This window comes from Charadrius vociferus, unplaced genomic scaffold (genome assembly GCF_000708025.1).
Source record: "Charadrius vociferus isolate BGI_N301 unplaced genomic scaffold, ASM70802v2 scaffold82, whole genome shotgun sequence".
Lineage (NCBI taxonomy): Eukaryota > Metazoa > Chordata > Aves > Charadriiformes > Charadriidae > Charadrius > Charadrius vociferus.
Genome location: NW_009647401.1, coordinates 3,587,546 through 3,607,838, shown reverse-complemented (window position 1 = coordinate 3,607,838; position 20,293 = coordinate 3,587,546). Strand labels below are relative to the sequence as shown.

The following is a 20,293-nucleotide window of genomic DNA, read 5'->3' as shown; positions in this document are numbered from 1 at the left end:
CCCCCAAAAAAAAAAAATAAAACCCAACACCCCACACCCAGATTATACCCAGGGGAAAGTAGGTTTAAAATATGAAATTGAGGAATTTTGTTGCATTACCAGGGACACAACCAAGGACAACAGGGCAAGCCTAAGGGTGCAGATGCTGATAGGAGAATACCAGAGGGCTGAAGAGAATAGAGGAAGCTAAACTGAAGGTGGCACTCTTCCTCAAAATCCCCATTGGGAGAGACTCCGGAGCAAACCGCCCTTAAAATTGTGACTGGATATAAGTCTCAGAGCAAAGTATTCTAAAGGGACTGAAAAAGCCAAAGAACAAGCTACCAGTTCATGGTCGGGGGTCTGGCATTCAAGCTCACTTGCATAGGTACAGTCATGGTAGCTACTTTTAAATACTTGCTAAGTAAACAGAAAAGTATTTTTAAATTAAGTCATTCTGTTACCTCATTGAACTACTTGTATAAGCTACCTTGCTTTGTGGGAACAAAGATGAGATGCTCCTGGCGAGCCTATGTACAAAACCTCAGGGTCTTTCCAGACCATTCCTGACACACAGATCTTTAGATCCACTTATTAACCAAAGAAAAGGATAACCAATTTAAACATGTTCCCTATACTGCTGTTCCAATTAGTTGTCTGCTACTTCACTTACATTCATCGTATAGTTCCTTACAGGAACAGTAACTGTTCACACCTCAACAGAAACTGGCAAGAGCTTTTTACTGGTGTCACCACTGACATACCTAGTTAAGTCACCTAGGACACACCTAGTTAAGATGCCCAAACTCCCTGACCATTCATGACGGGAGAATTTTACACTCTTCCTGAATTTCCAAGAGCTTTTTCCTTTGCATTTTTCAATTTGGTTTGTTAAAATGTAAAGCTATTTAGTACTTTTGAAAACAGTAGCAGTCCCAAAGACTTCTTATTTATACAATAGGTACACCACAGACTGTGATCGGGTATGTCCCTTTTATCACTCTCTTTCTGAGAAGGCATAAAATCTAACTGTAGGGAGAGATGAGACCAATATTCACCTAACCTTTGCACAGAAACTGGGGGGAAATGAACAATGATAACATGAATATTGAACCATCAAAACTTGGACCATTGCTATAAAAAAATCTGTTCTTGCTAAATTGAAAGTATATAAGCTTTCTGCCCCCCGCCCCCCCCCCTAAAATCAACATGAAGAATTAGGAGGACCAGATATAAGAACACACCAGACATACTCAAACATGCTTTGGCAATTTTAAAGTTGCTGAAATACAGAAAATAGGCTGTTTATTACAAGCTCTGAATCAATGTTAATTATGGATGGTCTCTCTATTCACAATTTTTTTTTTTTTTACTAATAAGCATATTGAACATGATCTTGGTTAATCTCACATGAATTATGGAAGTTTATTATAGAGTCAGAGAAAAGCTTTGAATTAAAAAAAAATAAGAAAAAAAATTAAACTAATAATTAAACTAATTAAATAAAAAAACCCTACTTACTCCGCTGCTTACTGGTCCAAACTTATGGCCTGAGGAATCTGGTTCTTCTAAATACAGAGTGTAAAAGTGTGGTCTATATCAAACAGTACCAAAAATGTAATATTTTACAGACACGTTGAGGCAGTTTGAAGATATTTCAACAATGGATATCAAATATTAGAAACACACTGTCATTCAGAGGAAGGACACATTAAAGTGAAAGAGAGAAATGTAACTTAATAAAAAAGTTTCAGTGATAGAAACAGGCTTGCATTAAATAATATTTTAACATTATTAGAATAATGCATAAGGTATTATTTAAAACAGAAATCATATTTACAAAGTAATTCATTGCAATACCACTCAAACAGGATGTTACACTTGCAACTGTATACCTACCTTTCATCTTCTGGCAACTGCAACCAGCGAAGAACAGTTACCACCCTTTCTTCAAAGGGGATTGAGCTGTATCAGAACAATAAGAGATCAACCATGTGTTTCCAAGAGCTAAAAAATTTTAGTCACACATTAGAAAAATCAATGTACTTTAGAAGAGAAAATTTAATTCAATTGCATGCCATTAGTGGCTATTTAGCAGGATGCAAGTTTATCTATGCTAATTGCCTGTTACTCTACAGGAGTTAATGATGTGATCTAAAACTCCCTTGAATATTGTCCCCATTGATTGCGATATGATTAGAATAAAGGTCCGGGTATTGCTTGCATTTATTATACAAAGAAAATAATTGCCTGCAAGGTGCAAAATCATGTGCAAGTTTTCATTCCTGTATTATGTTTTGAAAAAGTTTTGGTTTGGGGTGGTTTGTTTGTTGTTTTTTTTAATGTTTAAACACTTTGTATACAAATTGTCATACTATGTCACAAAGTAGACTCTCTATATCAAATACTTAAGTAGACCAACAATAAGTACGTTGACCTGTAACAATATAAGCCACCCACAAAGTCAGAAATTCAGCTACCTAACACAAGTTCAAATAACAACGTACAAGTTCCTAGAAAAAAATAAATGTAGGTAGTAAGTCAAGAAACAGATTATCCATGCTATATGAAGGGTGTAGTAAGAGAAAATGATCCCAGGAAGAAAGAAATGAAAAGCCTGATTTCTTGGGAAAGACTTGAGATTATTAAGTAAACAGTGCAAAACAGATTTATGTAGAATTTTCATTAGACAGAAAAAGTTTAATTTCAGTGAAGAGCAATCACTGACTAAAATATGACTGCCTTAATATAAAATATTTCCAAAATTTGCAATGAGAACAATTTTACATTGGAACAATTTACCACAGTCCATGGTAAAACTTAGCTTTCATGGACAATATCACGTTAAGACCTTATCCATTCATTGTATGAGAGGTTTGGATTGAACGACTCTAAACACACACACAAAAGATTTTTTTGAAGTAGAAACAGAAAAGCACTAAAGCTTCAAAGCTGGCCGCTCTTAAAGATGATTTTTCCACATCTTTCCTGTAAAACGTTTGTTGAGGAATAACAAAATGATTAGACAAAGAATCTACATTATCCTGAAATGAAGTTAATTGGATCCTTTTTTTCCACGTTGTGTACAACTATTTAGAAAAGAAGGAAAAAAAAAGTTATGCTTTCTCTAGCGTCTGTCCTACTGGAACAGTTAAAGCAGAATATTCATCCAAGACACCTGAGTTTACATACCTATTGTATTTTTCATACAGGTTTGGAAAAGTTCCATTAACTGCTACGTCTGACCCAGGCCAAAAGAACGTACCCGCTTTTAGACCTTGGTACATAGCTGTTAGCCAAATCTGCAGGAGAAAAATGATCGACATCGTTAGGGCATCTCACTGAACTAGCTGAGTAACTGCCAGATCCACTACTCACCCCACCAGTTCTGCACCTTTCAGCAAGATCAAAAACTAAAAATGTAAGCAGAGCACTCCAAACTCTCAATCTTGCATGTCATCACTATCTGCAGTCCAGGTATACCTTGCAGCCTCATTCCTTATGGCAAACACTCGCATCCCTTCTACTGTGACACCAGGGGGAGCCGGGACAGAAGAGGAACTATTCGCTCCCGTGGATGGAGCAGTAACACAATGGTAGAACCACGGCTCAACACCAAGAAGCAGAAATGCCTCAAGAACAGTGAGGCAAGGAGGGGTGGAAACGTTCCAAGAACCTATGCCCCACATACTCTGAAATATGGGAGCAAGAGTTTGGTCAACTCTTCTGATTTTACTACTGATCTCATGATTTGAAGATTTCTGTTTGCCTTCTGCATGTTTTCCTGTCTGACTTGTACACCACTTTCTTCTCAGTGGCCTGTAAAGTCTACGCTTGTGTGTTCTTCCAAAAAAAAAAAAATCTGTCCTCCACACATTACTAAATAGTTGCATCTGTTCCCTTGCTATTCTGTTCTTCAGGCTAGCACACCCAAACTTTCCCATGCCACTTCGTTTTGATGGCAGTCTCAGCAGATATGCTATAGCTGTATGATCGAACTGAGACATTTTCTTTTCAAATCGCATCTTTAGACTTAGTAATAATCTGGGCAGAGCGTAAACCTTTAATACGGCTTATCACTAAAACTAACTGGTCTGTCGATTTCCTCAGAGAGGTTAACTGCAAGCCTATTTCATATGAAAAACAGAACAAAATCTGGTATCTATATTAGTTATTTTAAAATAGTTTTCTCCTTAGAGAAAATTCCACGTAAGTTCAACATCTGTTACACTTTGTCTCATTTGTCATTTTGCAGCTCTAGAATGGCAATTCCTAATCATGCTGAGTAATGCTTCTTGGCTGACTTTGGAGTACCCTCTGTACTCTTACAACATCACTATGCATCTGAGCGATATTAAGTAACATAACAACAGGCTGATGTACATTCTCAGCAGTGTATTAATACTTACAGGCTGTCCTTGGTACCACTGTGGATTAAACTTCTCTTCACTTTTAAGGGTGAAGGATGCATTTCTTTTGGGGTCATACATCTTGTTATCAATTATACCATGAGATTCAGGATACAGACCCTGTAATTGAGAGTAATTGAGTCGCAATACTATAGAGAAGAAGAGCCTTGCAGCTACACAAACAGATGTCAGTTAGACAAATATGTCCAGTGAATAATCTATATGTGACTTCTACCCCACCAGTACCTCAAGACCCAAATTTAACAGCATCATCTAGTACTGCTACCAAGCTCTATCTTCCAATTTTTAATTGCTTCTCAGTGAGAGTAAAAAAGAAAAATATAGGCAAGCAATTTGCTCTGGGATCAAACTAAAGGACACCATCTCAGTTCACACGTGTTCTATCTTCAGTACCAACGACAAAGCAATTACCTATGCTGGACCTCCATCACATGATGAAAACCCAGGGATTTCAAAGGCGAATTGCCTATCAGCAGGTGAAAGCTCTAGCCAGGGACAACCATTACCTAAGCAGTAAAAGAAGTGCTCAGAGGCACCAGCTGTTAGGTAGTTTTAATAGACTGTGTGCTCTGCCTTCAAGCAGACAGTTCCTTTCTACATTAAAGAATAAAACACCACCATCATTAAGACCCTGATAAACACCAGGGCCTGCTACTTTTCACAAGGATGGGGAGCTGAAACAAAGCTCTATACTGTATTTAGGAACACTCTCACATGTCTGCAGGGCATGATTAATGTCCCTTAGTTGCACATTCAATGATTGATATTAGAGAGGATTACACAGTTAAACATATCATTCCTGAACCTGAGCTCCTCACTTACCAAAAGACAGTCCTGACAAACTAGGAAGATAAGAAAGAAGGTGCAAATCCTAAAGTACTCGATTGAATTTTAGTTCTGACATGATGAAACTAAGAAGGATTTGCTAGATTCCAACCCTGCATTCTGTGTTGAAAACCACCGTTTTTCTTTTTCCTCCTATACATAGGAGGTGATAAATTTACAAGATCAGGTTTGTGACATTCCTATCCGAGTTTGGGTACAGTCCAGTCCAGAGTCAACATCAATGTGATATCAAACCTTTCCTTTCATTTCATACTCTTCTTTGCATCGTACCAAGCTACCTTAAAGAAGTGGAACAAAGCTGGGAGTTAAAGGAGTCAGGCTGCTCTCACTCCAAGAGAGAGAGCAAGTTGCAATTTAGGGGTAATATTTACACAAATAAAGAGTTGTAAAGGGATGTGACCTTCCACCTACATGGGAATTCTTACAGCTAGTCTTGGAAGGATTGGATTACTTAATCAGATAAGATCTGACCACTTAGCTGTAGTGTGATACAATGACTGTTAATCTAAATGAGATAACGAGTATTATATATACATTTTCATATTCTGAAGGGGAATCTTATTATTTTAATAATCCAAAGAAATGCACTACTCCCTTGGAGACAACTTGATAATGATCAGTCTCTTCAGTAGTGGAAATATAAAATATACAGGAATTCTTACTGTGACAATGGAGTAATGATTGGGAAATGTTTTTGAAGGATACACTGGTCTCATACTGGAAGTGTAGGTTCCACATCTCTCTAGAGGGGGCAAGAAAGAAAATACAGCAAAATTACAGAAATAGAAACCCTTGCAAGTTTCTCTCACTAAGACATATAACTATTAAAAGAAAAAAAAACAACACAAAAACAAACAAACCAACCCCAAAAAGTATTTCCAGAAAGTTTTCGTTCTTCAAAATTAGAGTTAATACTTCATTTTTCTTCCCGCATTCATTTTCAAGCTGACTAAATGGCTATTAATTCAAATTTTATATATTCCTAACAACTGACTCCAACAGCCACATGAGCAAAACCTCAGTCCTTATGAAAAGCATTACGGAAAAGAAAATTTGTTCTGTTCTACCTCAAACCAGGACACATGCATAGGTAAGAATGAATAATCAAAGAAATCCCACCCTCCAAAGTTGCCTTGGTGTGCAGTAAGTGAAGTCTGCAGCTTGAGACCAACTAGCTACATCACCCTGGGCACTCACGGAGATAAAGTGGCCACTGGCACAGAGGTGTCGCGGCGCTCTCAGTCACTTGTCAAATCGCTATTTATTTTTCAGTTTCCTTTTCGTTTGTGATTGTTTTGGGTTTTTTGGTTTTGGGTTTTTTTTTACTAAAAGTAAGCTCATATTCTAGGATGAACCTCAAAATTGTCTTTATTTTGATATAAAAATCATAGGGTTTTAAGGAGATTAGTGCACATTACTTGCTAGCATGACGAGTCATTAGCCAGGATACAGAACTTAAAAAAAACTTTACTTATGTTAAGTGCCTAAATTTCCATAGGCAAATGTATGCGCCCTGATTTCAGGATGAAAGAAAAAAAAAGGGGGAAGGGGGAACGACACTTTTTATGATGTCTCATTATTCTGAACTCACAATGAGCTCATGTTAAGGTACCTACATGTTTACATTGCAATAAGGGAAGGGGGAAGGGGGAAGGGGGAAGGGGGAAGTCTCACTCATGAGCCTTCTTTTCTCTTATTGAAGAAAATTTGCCTTATCTGAGCTTTTCACCCACCCTTGTACTATGAAGGGGAAAACAAAGAGCCTAGAAAACAAGATTTTTTTAACAAGAAAGCTGAAGATCCTGTAGCGTACCATGTCGTAGAAGTCTTCTATCACATTACCAAAAAATGCTCCAGAGTAATGTAGAACTGTAGACATAATGCAGAAATAATATTTTCCCCCAGACTGTTCTTTATTTTACTGTGTCCAAAACATGTTATTAGACATTCTAGTTTTAGAATCCTTTAAAAATGTAAGTTTTGACCATCAAAAACTCCATGGTTCTGGAGAAGTGAAGTGACTCGAAGGTACTAAAATATCTGTATTTCTTAGGGGTCAGAATTTATCACCGACTCAGCGGAAAGAGAAATACAAGTTTATTGTATAAGTCAATGAGAGAAGTTGCACTGTAGCCTATCCAGACCAAAGAATGAAGAAACTTTACAAGTGGAAGTGGATGTCACAGCCTAGAAGTCCTACAGATGCTTCGTGGCACTGTTACCTTGTACCTCAGCCAGAGCTATAATCATTTGCAATAGCCAGCCTCTCCTCGCAATGCCCACAAAGTCAGTTGAATTTTTTTATAACTGCGTCTAATGAAGTTGTTTCAAACGCCTTGTTTTATTTTAACATTGAACAAAATGAAAAAAGCTAAAACCTCAAATACATCTGTGAATTGTTATCCTCTGGAACAGATCAAGTTGTAACAACTACTATACAAAAAAGCAAGTATTTTTACTGATTTATTTTTAGTCAAACTGAAACCAGCTACCCCAGGTAGTAATTTATGAATGACAAGAAGATTGGCATATTTTTCAGACAAGAAATGCCATCAGTTCTTTACAGACCACAGCCAAAATAGAGACAGGAAAAGTAACTAAAGTAACTTAGACACTACAAAATTAAGTAAGACACTACAAAAGTTCGGGAAAAAATATGTACTTATGAGGGTCTCACTTCTTCTGAAAATGTTTGTTAAATGAAAGTTTTCTCAGATTCAGCACATTTTGACCAGCCCTTCTGTATAATCTTTTCCTAATCTCTTCCTTCTCTATCTTCTTTTTCAAATATAATCAAATGCTTTCTACCTTGCTTTCCATTTTCCACAGCCATTCCACCTAAATATAAGACAATATGCAACGCAGAGTAAAAAGTGGGTCTACTTCTAATTTACACAGCAAACTCACAGCAAGAAGCATCCACCTCCTAAATATAACACTGAAAATCCAAAGGGCCCTTTCCTCAAGCTCTCCCTCTCTTTGCCCTTCCACCCTCCCACACCTCAAGTTCCCTGTGCACAGTTGTTTAGGGCAACAACTTCAACTTCCACAGAAGAAGAGTGAGGATTTTAAAGTGTAAGCATAGCTTCATCTACGGATTTTTCAGGTAAGACATCATGATATTGCTTAGACAAAGAAACTACTCACGTAATTTGCTAATGACAGGTAGAAGTCCACCCCAAGTCTGCAAATATTCTGCTCTGAAGCCGTCCAATGAAAACAGTAACACTGGAGACTTGGTAAATCTGAACAAACAGAAATTGAAGTATTAAAAGACAGACTCTGAGAAATAATTTCCTGTCACTTATTTCAAGAAAGTTTCCCCAAAATGGTGGACTATATGGGGCTATAAAGGCCAAGGAAGTAAGTCTTACTAAGCAGGACGGTTCGCAGGCTGGTGTACCAGCCCTGCCCGAAGAGGATGAGGATTGCAGTAGGGCATGCACAGGGAAATCATGACAAAGCCTGATTTCACAAACACCCATGAAACAAAGAACAAGCCAAGATGCTCATGTAATCTGTCTGGTGAGTCTGGGACTCCTTAACTTGAAATCAGTCCCACAGGAGCAACACTCAGCCCCTCCACCACTTCCCCCAACCCCAAGGTAAGAGCAGGCAAAGAGAAAAGGCAGCATGAAGCCATGGCTTTCCTTTATTCATTTTGCTCCTGGAACAACTTGTAATCTAGCTGAAAAAAAGGAATTTATCTTTTTACATATACAGGACACAAAATGGTAAGAAAGTACAGGATACATTAAATCAGCAACTATAATACATTTTTCCTTTCATCTTATAAAGATTATTTAACCAAGAACTTGGTTACTGTACCAGAAGTACTACCAATCTCTAAACTGAAAATTGTGGCCCGTCGACTGTAACAGTATTTCTGCCTGGAATTTGACAGATAAATTCTGAAACTGATTTCACTGGAACTAGCAAAAATAAATTCTCCCCTTCTAGTCTCCGCAGGACCTGTGTTTTCCAGCCTTGACTCGTTCCCAGCTTCTGCCCTGTTCAAACAATTTCTCTCCAACTGTAAGTACTTAAAACATTGCATCACAGACAAGAATAATCATCAGTAACTTCTACCTTGAAGAAAAAACATCTTATGTTTGGCCTATAGATATGAGCACATATCACTGCAAAAAAATCACTGAACTGCAGCAACAACCACTGAAAATAGATTCACGTAAAAGAATTAAATATATTTTACATGCCAATTGCAAGCTCATTTTTCCTTTTTATGTTTACAAATTGTAAAACGAAAATGTTTTTTTTAAACTTTCTTGCACTTTAGTTTCCCAAAATAAAACAGTGAGGACAGAATACAAATATTTATAAAGTGTTGACAATTTCTTTAGTGAGGTGCCCCACAAAAAAATCCAAACAGTCAGTTACAAGTGAAACATTTATAAGCCTTATTTCAGTCAAACAAACGTGACTATATTAAACTGAAGATTAGTCAGGCAACCAAAACATGTCTATCCTAAGAAAATTTTAATCAACAACTTGGACAGCAGTTCAGCCAAAAGGATTTCATTAGTCAGAACCATTACATAGCCTACCCTACATCCCAGACAGAATAAAACATTAAGATGTATTTGTAAGATGTATGTTTGTAGCCTCGTTTTGATTTATATGGTATATTTAATACCATCTTTTGAAAATCTTAGTACTGTCAGTTAGTTCAGAACAAGAAATGAATGACCTTCAGACCAAGACTAAAGTCCTTTGGCAGAAGAGAGTAGGGAAACTTCATGTACTACCTTTGCCCATATTACAAGGACTTTGTGCACCACAGATTCTGATCTCTGCAACTTTTGCAAATACCTTCTCCACATCCCCCTTTCCTCCCAACAAATTGATTCCCTCCACTACAGAGGTCTAAAAATCTCCACTGCAAAGTTTCCTACAAAAAAATATGAACTTTGAGACAAAGACTGTTCAATATTACTTACCGACAAGTCTAACAAAAAAGAAAAAAGAACCAACAAAACCAACCAAATTTAAAACAACTCCTTAGAAGGAACTTTACGCAACTGTTTCTGGTTTGGCATTTACAAGTAAACCAACTGTTAAGTACATGTTTTGGTTGTCTGCAAATTCAGCTACTGACCCCCTCACACATGTAAAATTAAACTTGGCAAAACAGACCATTGCCACAACTAGGGAGATTGGCCATTTCACTTCTCGCATACTCAACACATGCCGATACTCATACAGTTAACGATCTGCCCTGTGCTCAGGGAAGCAAACCATGACAGACCATGTTAAACTGCACTCTCTTTGGAACAGCTCCAGTAAAATCCCCAGGCAAACTGACCTGAGCTCAGTTCTGAGATACATCAGCAACTTCCATACCTTTTTCCTTTTGGTAGCCACGTTTACACTTGCTACTTCAAAAATGTGCTACCATGAGCAAGCAAGCCTGGGAGCCTCAAGTTTTGGCCCTGCCAGCAATTCATACTGGCTGTGTCCAAACAGTATGACAAGGGTGTTTCACAGCTCTTGGATAAATATGTATGCCACAGTCACATCCTGACTCCAAACTGAAGGAAACGCAGCGGTAATTATCCCCTCCTATAAACTGGCTTCTATGGAAACATAATGCAGGCAACACAGGCTTGCTGTGGTCTAGTAGGTTCACCAGTCTGGATGATCAAGAGCCCAGAACTGCAGACCACACTGCCAAGCTGACCTGCCTCACCACAGACGAGTTAGACCGCAATTAAAGGAAAAAAAGTAGAAAAAAAGAAAAGAAAAAAAGTAAGTCCCCTTGAAAAGCTAAACATACGACACAGAAAACTTCCTATCCCCCCCCACACACGCTACTGCCTATATACTACAGCCACAAAGCATAGGAAGTTAAGCTTTCTTTTCTGATAAATGTATGTAAAGCCTCAACAGAAGGCATAATAGCAATCTTCCAATATACACGAGAGTTCTGCAAAAAGGAAAGGAAATAGCTGCTCTTCCAGCTCAATGAAGATAGAACAAATAGTAACAGGCTTAAAGTACAGCAAAACATACTAAGACTTTAGGAAAACCATGTAGCTAAGCCCTAGGATAAACTGCTTAAGTGGGTTTGTATTCTCAGAGTATTATTTCACTCCTAGAACAGCAGGAAGGATTAGATCACTCCTGAAATCTTACAGCCCGATAACTTTGTAATCCTATTAAATAACATATAGCAGTCTCGGAAAGACTTAGATGTGTACATAATTTCAAGTATTTGACCAGTCTCATTGACATGAGCGGGATTTCTCAGATTAAGCACCTCATTGAACACCACATTGTCTTTTGTCTATTCTACACAAGAGCAAACCCAGCTAAAACCGAAACAGAATAAAACCAGCAATTTGAACCCACAAAACATGCTGTATTAACATGCAGAGAACTAGAATTTATATCCTGAGGCCTCAAAAAGAACACTGAGCTAAACTCACCTGCACTCCTGCCCACCCCATAGAAAGAAGTGGATTGTTTACAGAGTTGTTAGTTTTGGGAGAGGCTTGTGTGCTAATAGTCTGAGATGAGCCTTCAGTCAACACTGTTTGATTCAACTTTGACCACACATCACCCTTTCCTGGGCTGGGTTTTATTGCAACATTTCTGGTTTTGCCAGGATTAAAACAATTTTAGTAGAGTAACTACGCATCCCTTTCATACGCTGAACAGAAATAACAAACAAAAAACCTTAAAAACAAGTTAACCAACAGGAGTTGCCCTACGGCATTTATGCCATTAACTTTGACTGTGGATCTGCACAAAGCTCTTGCTTGTTTATCCATCCCTTGGGGGTGACACTTCCCAACCTTGCATTAGTGAAATCAGCATCCTAGAGTCAGTTCCCAGCACACAGTCCTGAATGGGTCCTGACCTCAGAACAGGAGTTAATGACAAAAGCTTCCAGAAGTGCCTGGCTACCACACTCCTACATGGGGGCTTGTTGGGGACTGGGACTCCGAGCTGGACAGAAGCTCCAATTTCTGTCTTGATGAAGGTTCTGAAGTGTCAGCATTTGTTATTGCTCCAAATCAGAATGAAAAGTACTCGTTTGGTATAAAAATATTCCAAAAGGAAATGTATTCTTTTTGACAGTATTATAACTCCAATGAATAAATATAGCATGATTTAAATATCTTAAGTCAAAAAAAAGTAATGACATAAGAACAAAATTAAACGTTTTTACTTTACTAGAAATATCCCCAGCACACCATAATTTCAAAATCATCAAAATGAAAATACTTTTGATGGGTTTTTTTGACACTTTTCTAACAAGAACATAACTGAATTCAACTCATCCTCACAACATATCTACAAACTATTTTCCAGTGGAACACTTTTCAGTCAAGAATGTTTAAGTCACTTCTATTAATAACTTATACACGCAATCATAGTTTGCATTCAACTTTAGCTTTAAAGTTTATTTGAAGATCCCACAGCAAAAACAGTACTAGAAATGCAGGCTTTTTTCCTGGCTGGGAGCTTTGCTGTACTATTTGAGCCCAAATGCTGATGCCATAAACTACATGAGTCATTCCTGAGACAGTGCATACATAACTAGCAGGAGCGGGCCAGTGTGGAGCTGAGCCAGAGAATACAAGGATCCCATGGCATTTTACATCTTTTAGAGAAAGTAGTTCAGACAGCTTGCACATAATCCTGTCCCACTGATGGTGAAACTGGGACAGGGATCTGCCCATATTTTATAGCTCTGGGGCTGGAACAGGCAAGGAAGTGGAAAGGTCTTTAAAAGTGACCAAGGAGGGTGTCAGTTTTAGGTGCCTGAGATTGCTGGATGGGTCCCAAAATACTTGATGTAGCAGGTATTGGAGCACAAGTGACACTAATGAGGCTGGCACAAGACAGAGCTGCCCAGAGCACACACATCTGTGGGAGACAGCGGGGTTCGGGAATAGGCATGTCTTGCAAGTCAAGCAAGTGCTGGGACACACGAGTGCTGCTGGGACAGAGCAACTTGATCTGTTAGTAAGCACTACCAAATGCTGGCTGAAGAGGTGTCCTTCTCTGCCTGGCAGCTGTTCTTACTGTGGATAAGAAAGGCAAGCAGGTCCCAGGAAGACGCAATAGGGAAAATAATCCAAAAATGAGATGTAAGCAAAGAGCAGAGCTATGCGAATATACAATATCCTCACCCTTTTGGACACTGAGGTTCAGTAATGTCCTCACACTCTTCTTCAACCCAGCTTGCCTCTCCTTAAAACAAATGAGTGCAATTTATTTTTTAAGACAGAACATTCTTATTGATAAATGCAAGTTTTTTTTCATTTTACTGGATGCTTTTAAAGTTATATTATGTCCTTGCTCCTTTTGTACAAATATGGGTACATATATGAGAGACTGTAGGAACTTGTTGAGGATATTTACCTTTACAAACAGCATGATAATTGACACAGCAATCTTTATTTTCCACACAATCATCTGAACAGGAACAATGATATTCTGGTCGCCTCTTCTCTCCACACCTGAATTTATCACAGGTCCATATGTGGGCTAAAAAACAGACGAGAGAGAAGGACAATGATTAATCATAGGATAGTTTGGGTTGGAAGGGGCCTGTAAAGGTCATTGAGTCTAACACCCCTGCAATGAGCAGGACATCCCAGTGGCAGTGCAACATTAATAAACTGAGTGTTAAGTTCTGACTCAAATGTGTACGTGCTGAAAAGCAGTCCTGAGGTATCTCATGCATGCATAATACTGAAAGCTTTGGCACTTTGGAAAATAGAAACACCCATGGCTAAAATAATCCAAGTGCATTGCCATCTGAATACAATTATGCAGCATATGGTTACAAATATCACAGATCAGAAAATCTTTTTTTACAGACCTCTGTAAATATGGGAATTTATGTGGGTTTAATCTGGTAAATGCATACTATAAAGAAGTTCCCAAACAACTTCCCCAGAAAAAACCAAACTTGAGTCTGAATTTGGAATGCCCAGAAAACACTGAGCAGCAGTAACTTATTCTGACTTGAAGCCGCAATGGATTTTACCAGTCACCATCAAGCATTCCGGCTTCTCTAAGCACCTCTTAGGTATAGGAATCACTCTGCCACTATTTGAGACTATATACCTAAGCTCACAGGAAGACCTACTGACTTCAGCTTCGTTGCTGTTTTTAGTACAGACTTTTTTCCTGAATCATATTGATTTTTCTGAACAGAATATCGCAATACATCGTACCATTTTGAAGATTATCATTTTGTTATCAGTTGTAAACACAAGTAGATCCTTTGCAGTCAGTGAGGATAAACATAAATGAATTTACCAACTAAGTGAATACTTAAATGAAGGTCTTAGCAGAGACATGGAAGCCAAATCTAATTGTTAGAATAGAGGACAGTCAGCAATCTTCATACATGACTAGCAATTAGAAATCCCTAAAAGTATTCTCAGGAGGTTAATCTCACTTTCAGAAATACTGAACTTCAGCAACTCCACTATTATCAGTAGATCTTTACTTCTGTGAGAGAGAGTAGAAGCTATTATGCTTCTAGTTACATGATACTATTTGAAAATTAGAATGTTATTCTCCACTGATGTTAAGGCTAATTAACTTAAAAAGACAATACCAAGCAATGAATTCCCATTCCTAGTGTTAAGACAGACCCTCCAGTTGGTTTTTAAAGAATACTTTAAGCTGAGGGAAAGTGGTATAATGAAACGAAGTGGAGAGTACATCCCATGCAACTATTCTAAAAGCAAAAAGCTTTATGCAGTTTAGACGACCTTTCAATAACAACCAGTTGAAGCAGGGATCTGAGCTCAGTTTAATCATTTGGTTTTAAAAGTCAACAGTGGGATTTTTAATTTCAGGGTGAGACTACATTGATAGATTTTACAAATACATACAAAGAGGAGTGAGAAGAAAAATAGTTAACTGAAAAGAATGTTGCATATGAAGCACTAAGGCAAAACTAAATTAGAGAAAATAGTCTAGTTCTGTCTTTAGTGTTACTACCTGCACTAACAACCTTCCATGTAAAATTTCTCCATGGTGCTTTTCACACCTTTGCCTATCTGACCTTTGCTTTCTGGCAAATCGTGAGAACTGCTTCTCACTTTGCAATCATTCTCCACCCGTGCAATCTGTTTTGTCACCCTGCCTTGTCCCAAAGGCCAGCACATGACCCTTGCTTCACACTCAGGCTAGGGAGTAACAAGGCAGAGGGCCTGAGCAGCTGGGTAAGGAGAGACAGCAGCTTTCACAGAGCTGCTCTGTCCTTCCCCTTTTTCACGCGGGCAATGATAGATGACAGAAAGATACAATATGCAGAATGTACTCCTATTCCTGGCTTGCTTGAGAACGTAACGTAGGAGTTGTCCCTGACGCGAGGGACAACGCAGGTCACTGTTCTCTCACCCCCGGACAGAGAACAAAAAGCTGTCTGAGACCTCCAGTTGCAGTTGCAGAGGGCAGCAGCACAGTCCCTCCCAGCCTCTCTCCCCATGGGAAAGCCAGCCTACTGGCTATGTCAGCCCCTATGCAGTCCAGCTGGGTGAAACACAAGCTTTGTTTGTGTACAACAGCTGCATCAGAGCACTGATGTTTCCACAGGAGTCCCCAGTATGACCATCACCACTGCAACTCCACCCACGGTTGCAACTGATGGAGCACAAAGAGGGGGCAGACCACTGGTGTCAGAACCACTCTGCTGTTCAGCAGCCCCCCTTTGAAGTCGCAGCCCATCAGAAAGAAGTTAGGGGTTATAGCCACCTGACCACAACAGTACTCACATTCGCAGAGCTGTCCCACATCACAGAACAGGAGAATTTGCCCCCACAGCTTTTTTTCATCCTTACCTGGTCGTATACATGTTTCCTGGTAATCTAAGCAGCAGTTTCCAAGCTTGACACAATCTCTATCACAACGGCAGCTTCCAAAGGTCCTTTCAAAGCAACGACCTTTGCAGGTTTTCACTGTAATATTGGACAGTGTTAGATGTCAGTGGCTGAGCCCGAATCAGTCAACATGCAAAAGAAATTAATAAGGTCAGTGTGTGGTATGACACAGCTGGTCATTCCACAACTTACAGGATGGCTGCAAAAACAGTGACAGCCAAAGGAAAATGAAAGTGTTGATCCAAGTAAATTTTTATTTCCCCTTATTGAATAAAAATATTTTTTCATCATATTGAACAAAGGGTTCTGTTCTGGTTTAGCAGGAACATGGTGTTTCATTGTTGGCAGAAAGAAGTGAAACAAAAGACCACAATTCTAGTTGTGACTGTCCCTGCTTTTCTGTATCACCAGAAGATATAAGTGAAATGCTTTTGCAGAGAGCACTCCTCTTGATTTTCACATCTGACAATGTTCCATTTTCTGTAAATAATTAAACATTAATTAGAATCTAGACTGCACTGGCTATGCTTGCAACTCTCCCATGCTCATGCCCTGTTTGAATGACCGTCTTCATACAAATCGGAGGAACTGAAGAAGCCCCAGTTCTGCATCCCGCTCTACCATGGTTAAGGTATTATCTCAAGACGCAGGAAGGGCTGTTACAAACCAGACACAGGAGATATGGACTTGAGCGTACTGTTCACTGGCTTAATTTTTGTTCAGTCTTAGCGTAAAGAAAAAAAAAGGGGGGCAGGGGGGCGCATAGCATTCTTCCACTAGACAGGAGTTGCCTAGGAAAAAAAACAGAAACTGGTGATGTGAAGTATTAACAACACTTAAGTAGTTGGTCGGTCTGTTTCATCCTGTGCAATCACCAGAAGGGAGTGAGGTAAACCCTTCATCATTTGGCTCCTCTTCTCAAGAATCTTGAGGTGTTTGATATTAGGAAAATGAGATAATAATGAGCCAATATTGCAAAGCTGTGATAAAATGAGGGAAAAAAAAACCATAAACAGATTCTAGTGAGAAATTAATAACCTGAATCTTGGTTAAATATCATTGTAGGACTGTTTGTTAAACAGATCAACTCTGAAATGATTCTAGATAGTTGTTTCCAAAGTGAAGCTTGATTTCTTAAAATATCTTCCGTAACCTTCTACCTGAAGAAACTTCACCATTGAAAAAAACCACATATTTTTCAGGACAGAAAACAGCTAGAGGAATTCCACAAGGAACATTTTCAGACTACAATTCTAACCAGTAAAAAAATAACTTTTTTTCCCCCCCATAATTGACTGGAAAAGATGAAAAACAAATGTTCCAGGACAACATGAAATAGAAATTGTTGGTTTTTTTTTTTTATAGTGAACTGAGAAAAGCCAGCCATGTGACATCACCACAGTGACAGTTGGGATACATGGAAGCTGCCAGACCAGAGACTGAGTGCCAGGATCAGTTTACCTCTCAAGTGAGTACACACAAGTACTAAGTACACCTGAGGTTTATTTCCCGGTATTTTCATTCCCCTCTAACTGAAACTGCTTCAAGCAATACATCCAATCCTCTTCCTGCAGCAAGAAAGGGTAGCATTCTGATAATATAAAAAGTTATTTAAAAAAAGATAAAAAAAGGAAAAAGGAATTTCTTAGAAATATTACTAAATAAAAGGCATATTAGTTACCATCTTTTGAACAGCTAGGCTTCAGGCCAAATATACATCCTAGGATTGTCGTTAACATGCAGACACAGAGTACCTGTGGGACAGGAAGAAAAAAGAAAGTAATCTTAAATGGCCACTGAATTGTTCTGAAAGCTCTCATTTTCTCTATAATGCTATACAATTGTACCAAAATTGAAAAACATGCAGATTACGAGGCTAATTTCACTGCTTTCACCAGCAGTTTTTACTCACACAAGTAGTTATGTTTTCAATTAATTACTGCTGCATGAACATGAATATTCTCAAGAGTGGGCCTGTGTATTTCATTTCTTATCAAGGTATTGAATATAGACATAATGACGCATTTCTTTCTCACAAACAAAAAATTAAGATGTTTGTGGTTACACAATTTTATAGAAAACTTTCTTTGCTCCACTTCTTCCTTCCTCCTAGGTTGTTCTAAGAAGGTGAAGTTTTGCCATTGACAACAGACTACAAACAGAAGGCATAGCCCTTAAGGGATACCTATAATTTTCTTTTCCCACTTCCTAGTATCCAGTTCATACTAGATGTTGGTCCATACCATTGTAAGCAACTGTGGGATGTCACATTAGACTGACTACAGTGTCTTACACTGACCAGAAGTTATGGCCATGTTTATTTTGGATTCCAAATGCATTAAAGTTATAAAACAAGCATCATATTGTCCTTGCCCAGCATTTTACAGCAACATTTAATGCCTACTCAAATACAGGGAAAGACTCCTTTTAACCACATTAAGTAATTGGATTTGGTCCATAAACTCTTTAGGAAAAGTGTATATATTATCAATGCATATACAGTAATTAAAGAGTCCAGGAATGTTTTGATGGCTACTCTATTCAAGTGCAGAATGTAATAACGTAGTTTGTCAAAAGTTCTGAAAGAGAAGGCAGTGTAATCACAGAGACCTCCTTATTGAGAAGTATTTGAGAGGTATGGGTAAGAGAGAATGCACATGTCACCTTTATGATCATCGCTTGCTGAGGAAAAATTGCTTTCAAGCAATACTTCAATAACTTTACATACATGACTACACAAAGTCTCTCCCCGTTTTCCTCCTCCACCATCAGCAAAAGCTCCTGAGTCAGTCTTTTGAGTTTGATGCCTGAATCATGTTGGGATGTGGAAAAAAAATCACCCCATTTTAAAACACACATAATTATTTCTCAAGCTTAATTTTATAAAGACTGTGGCCACTTGAGTATATAAAAACTATTTGTGTTGTTTTTAACTAACTACAGTTCACCATACAATTTTGTTCACTAAGCAGTTAATAAAGACAGTAAGAAAACAATTTCTGGAATGTGTAGCATTGAAATTCAGATATTGTTCTGGATTTCTGAAGTGCAAATTATCATAAACCATATTAATCAATATAAAAAAAACATATATGTCATTCATGAAAAAAATGGTATTATAGACTGGACCCGATGAAATTTTGGCCTAGAATTCTGAACCAGGCAAGCTTGGAATCTTAGATTATACAATGCAATGTCTAGCAGAGACATAAGTACTTTTTGAGTTCAAATCTATCTTTGAATTGACAGGGAAAGAAGGAAAATAATAAAGGAACGAAGACAAAGAGTTTTATAAATGCACCAGATACACTTAACGGATAGAAAGGTGCAAATCTCCATTAACCCAACTGTCAAGAAGGAACACAACTGCAGAGCCCTGTACTCGCCGCCTTTTTTTTTTTTTTTTTTTTTTTTTAAGCAGCATACCAATATTTGAAGCAGCAATGACATTTTCTGTTAAGTCAGTGTCAACAGTATTATCTTCTATGTAAATTGTTTTGGACCTTTGAAATCTTCCATATGAAATATCACCTAGATAAGAGCACACACACAGCTAGGTAGGCAGCATGTCAGATGCAAGATGTCAAAGCCCAGCAAAATTAGTGGAGAGAGCAAAACTTGTTATTGTCCTTTTAGTATATATATTTTTATTTGGAAATTACAAATTGATTCATTATTTTTTAAAAAGCCAACTTGAGCACATTTTATTTCAGGGTGACGATATATTGCTTCTCTGCTCCCACCAGGCCCTGCTACCAAGATCAAAGAGTAGAATGTCCTCTGACATGTAACCACAAACACAATTTAAAACAAACAAAATCCACACCTATTCTATCTGCAAGAGCTTTATTCTTGTATCTTCAATAGCTACATGACTGTCCTGGTTTGAGGTAAAACGGAAACCAATTTTGTTCAGTAACTTCGCTTCTTCGCTGGGCCTCTCTAACTACCGAAATTAACAGCATATTGTGCAGACAATGTTCACTCTCTGAGTGATAAGACCTATGTTTATAGCTGATGCCCAGGCATGGTATGCGGAGAGGACCTTGCTTATACTTATTGCTATAACACCCAAGGCCAACCAACTTCGTTATTTGCCCCATTGGAGGGTCGGAAGCGGAAAACCATAGCGGGGTCCCATCTGCAGGGAGGAGCGGACTGGACAAG

General features: G+C 38.4%; 1 protein-coding gene across 1 annotated transcript in view; it reads right to left on the bottom strand.

Annotated features, from left to right (window-relative positions):
• Window positions 1-17,989, bottom strand: part of ENPP1 (ectonucleotide pyrophosphatase/phosphodiesterase 1) — a 40,956-nt gene extending 22,967 nt beyond the window's left edge. The window contains 11 exon segments of the mRNA XM_009880166.1: window positions 1,501-1,573; window positions 1,879-1,944; window positions 3,172-3,281; window positions 4,389-4,508; window positions 5,918-5,997; window positions 8,403-8,500; window positions 13,415-13,475; window positions 13,647-13,772; window positions 16,088-16,204; window positions 17,808-17,898; window positions 17,900-17,989. Of these exon segments, the coding sequence (XP_009878468.1) occupies window positions 1,501-1,573; window positions 1,879-1,944; window positions 3,172-3,281; window positions 4,389-4,508; window positions 5,918-5,997; window positions 8,403-8,500; window positions 13,415-13,475; window positions 13,647-13,772; window positions 16,088-16,204; window positions 17,808-17,898; window positions 17,900-17,989 (1,032 nt within the window).
• Between the last annotated feature and the right edge of the window lie 2,304 nt (window positions 17,990-20,293).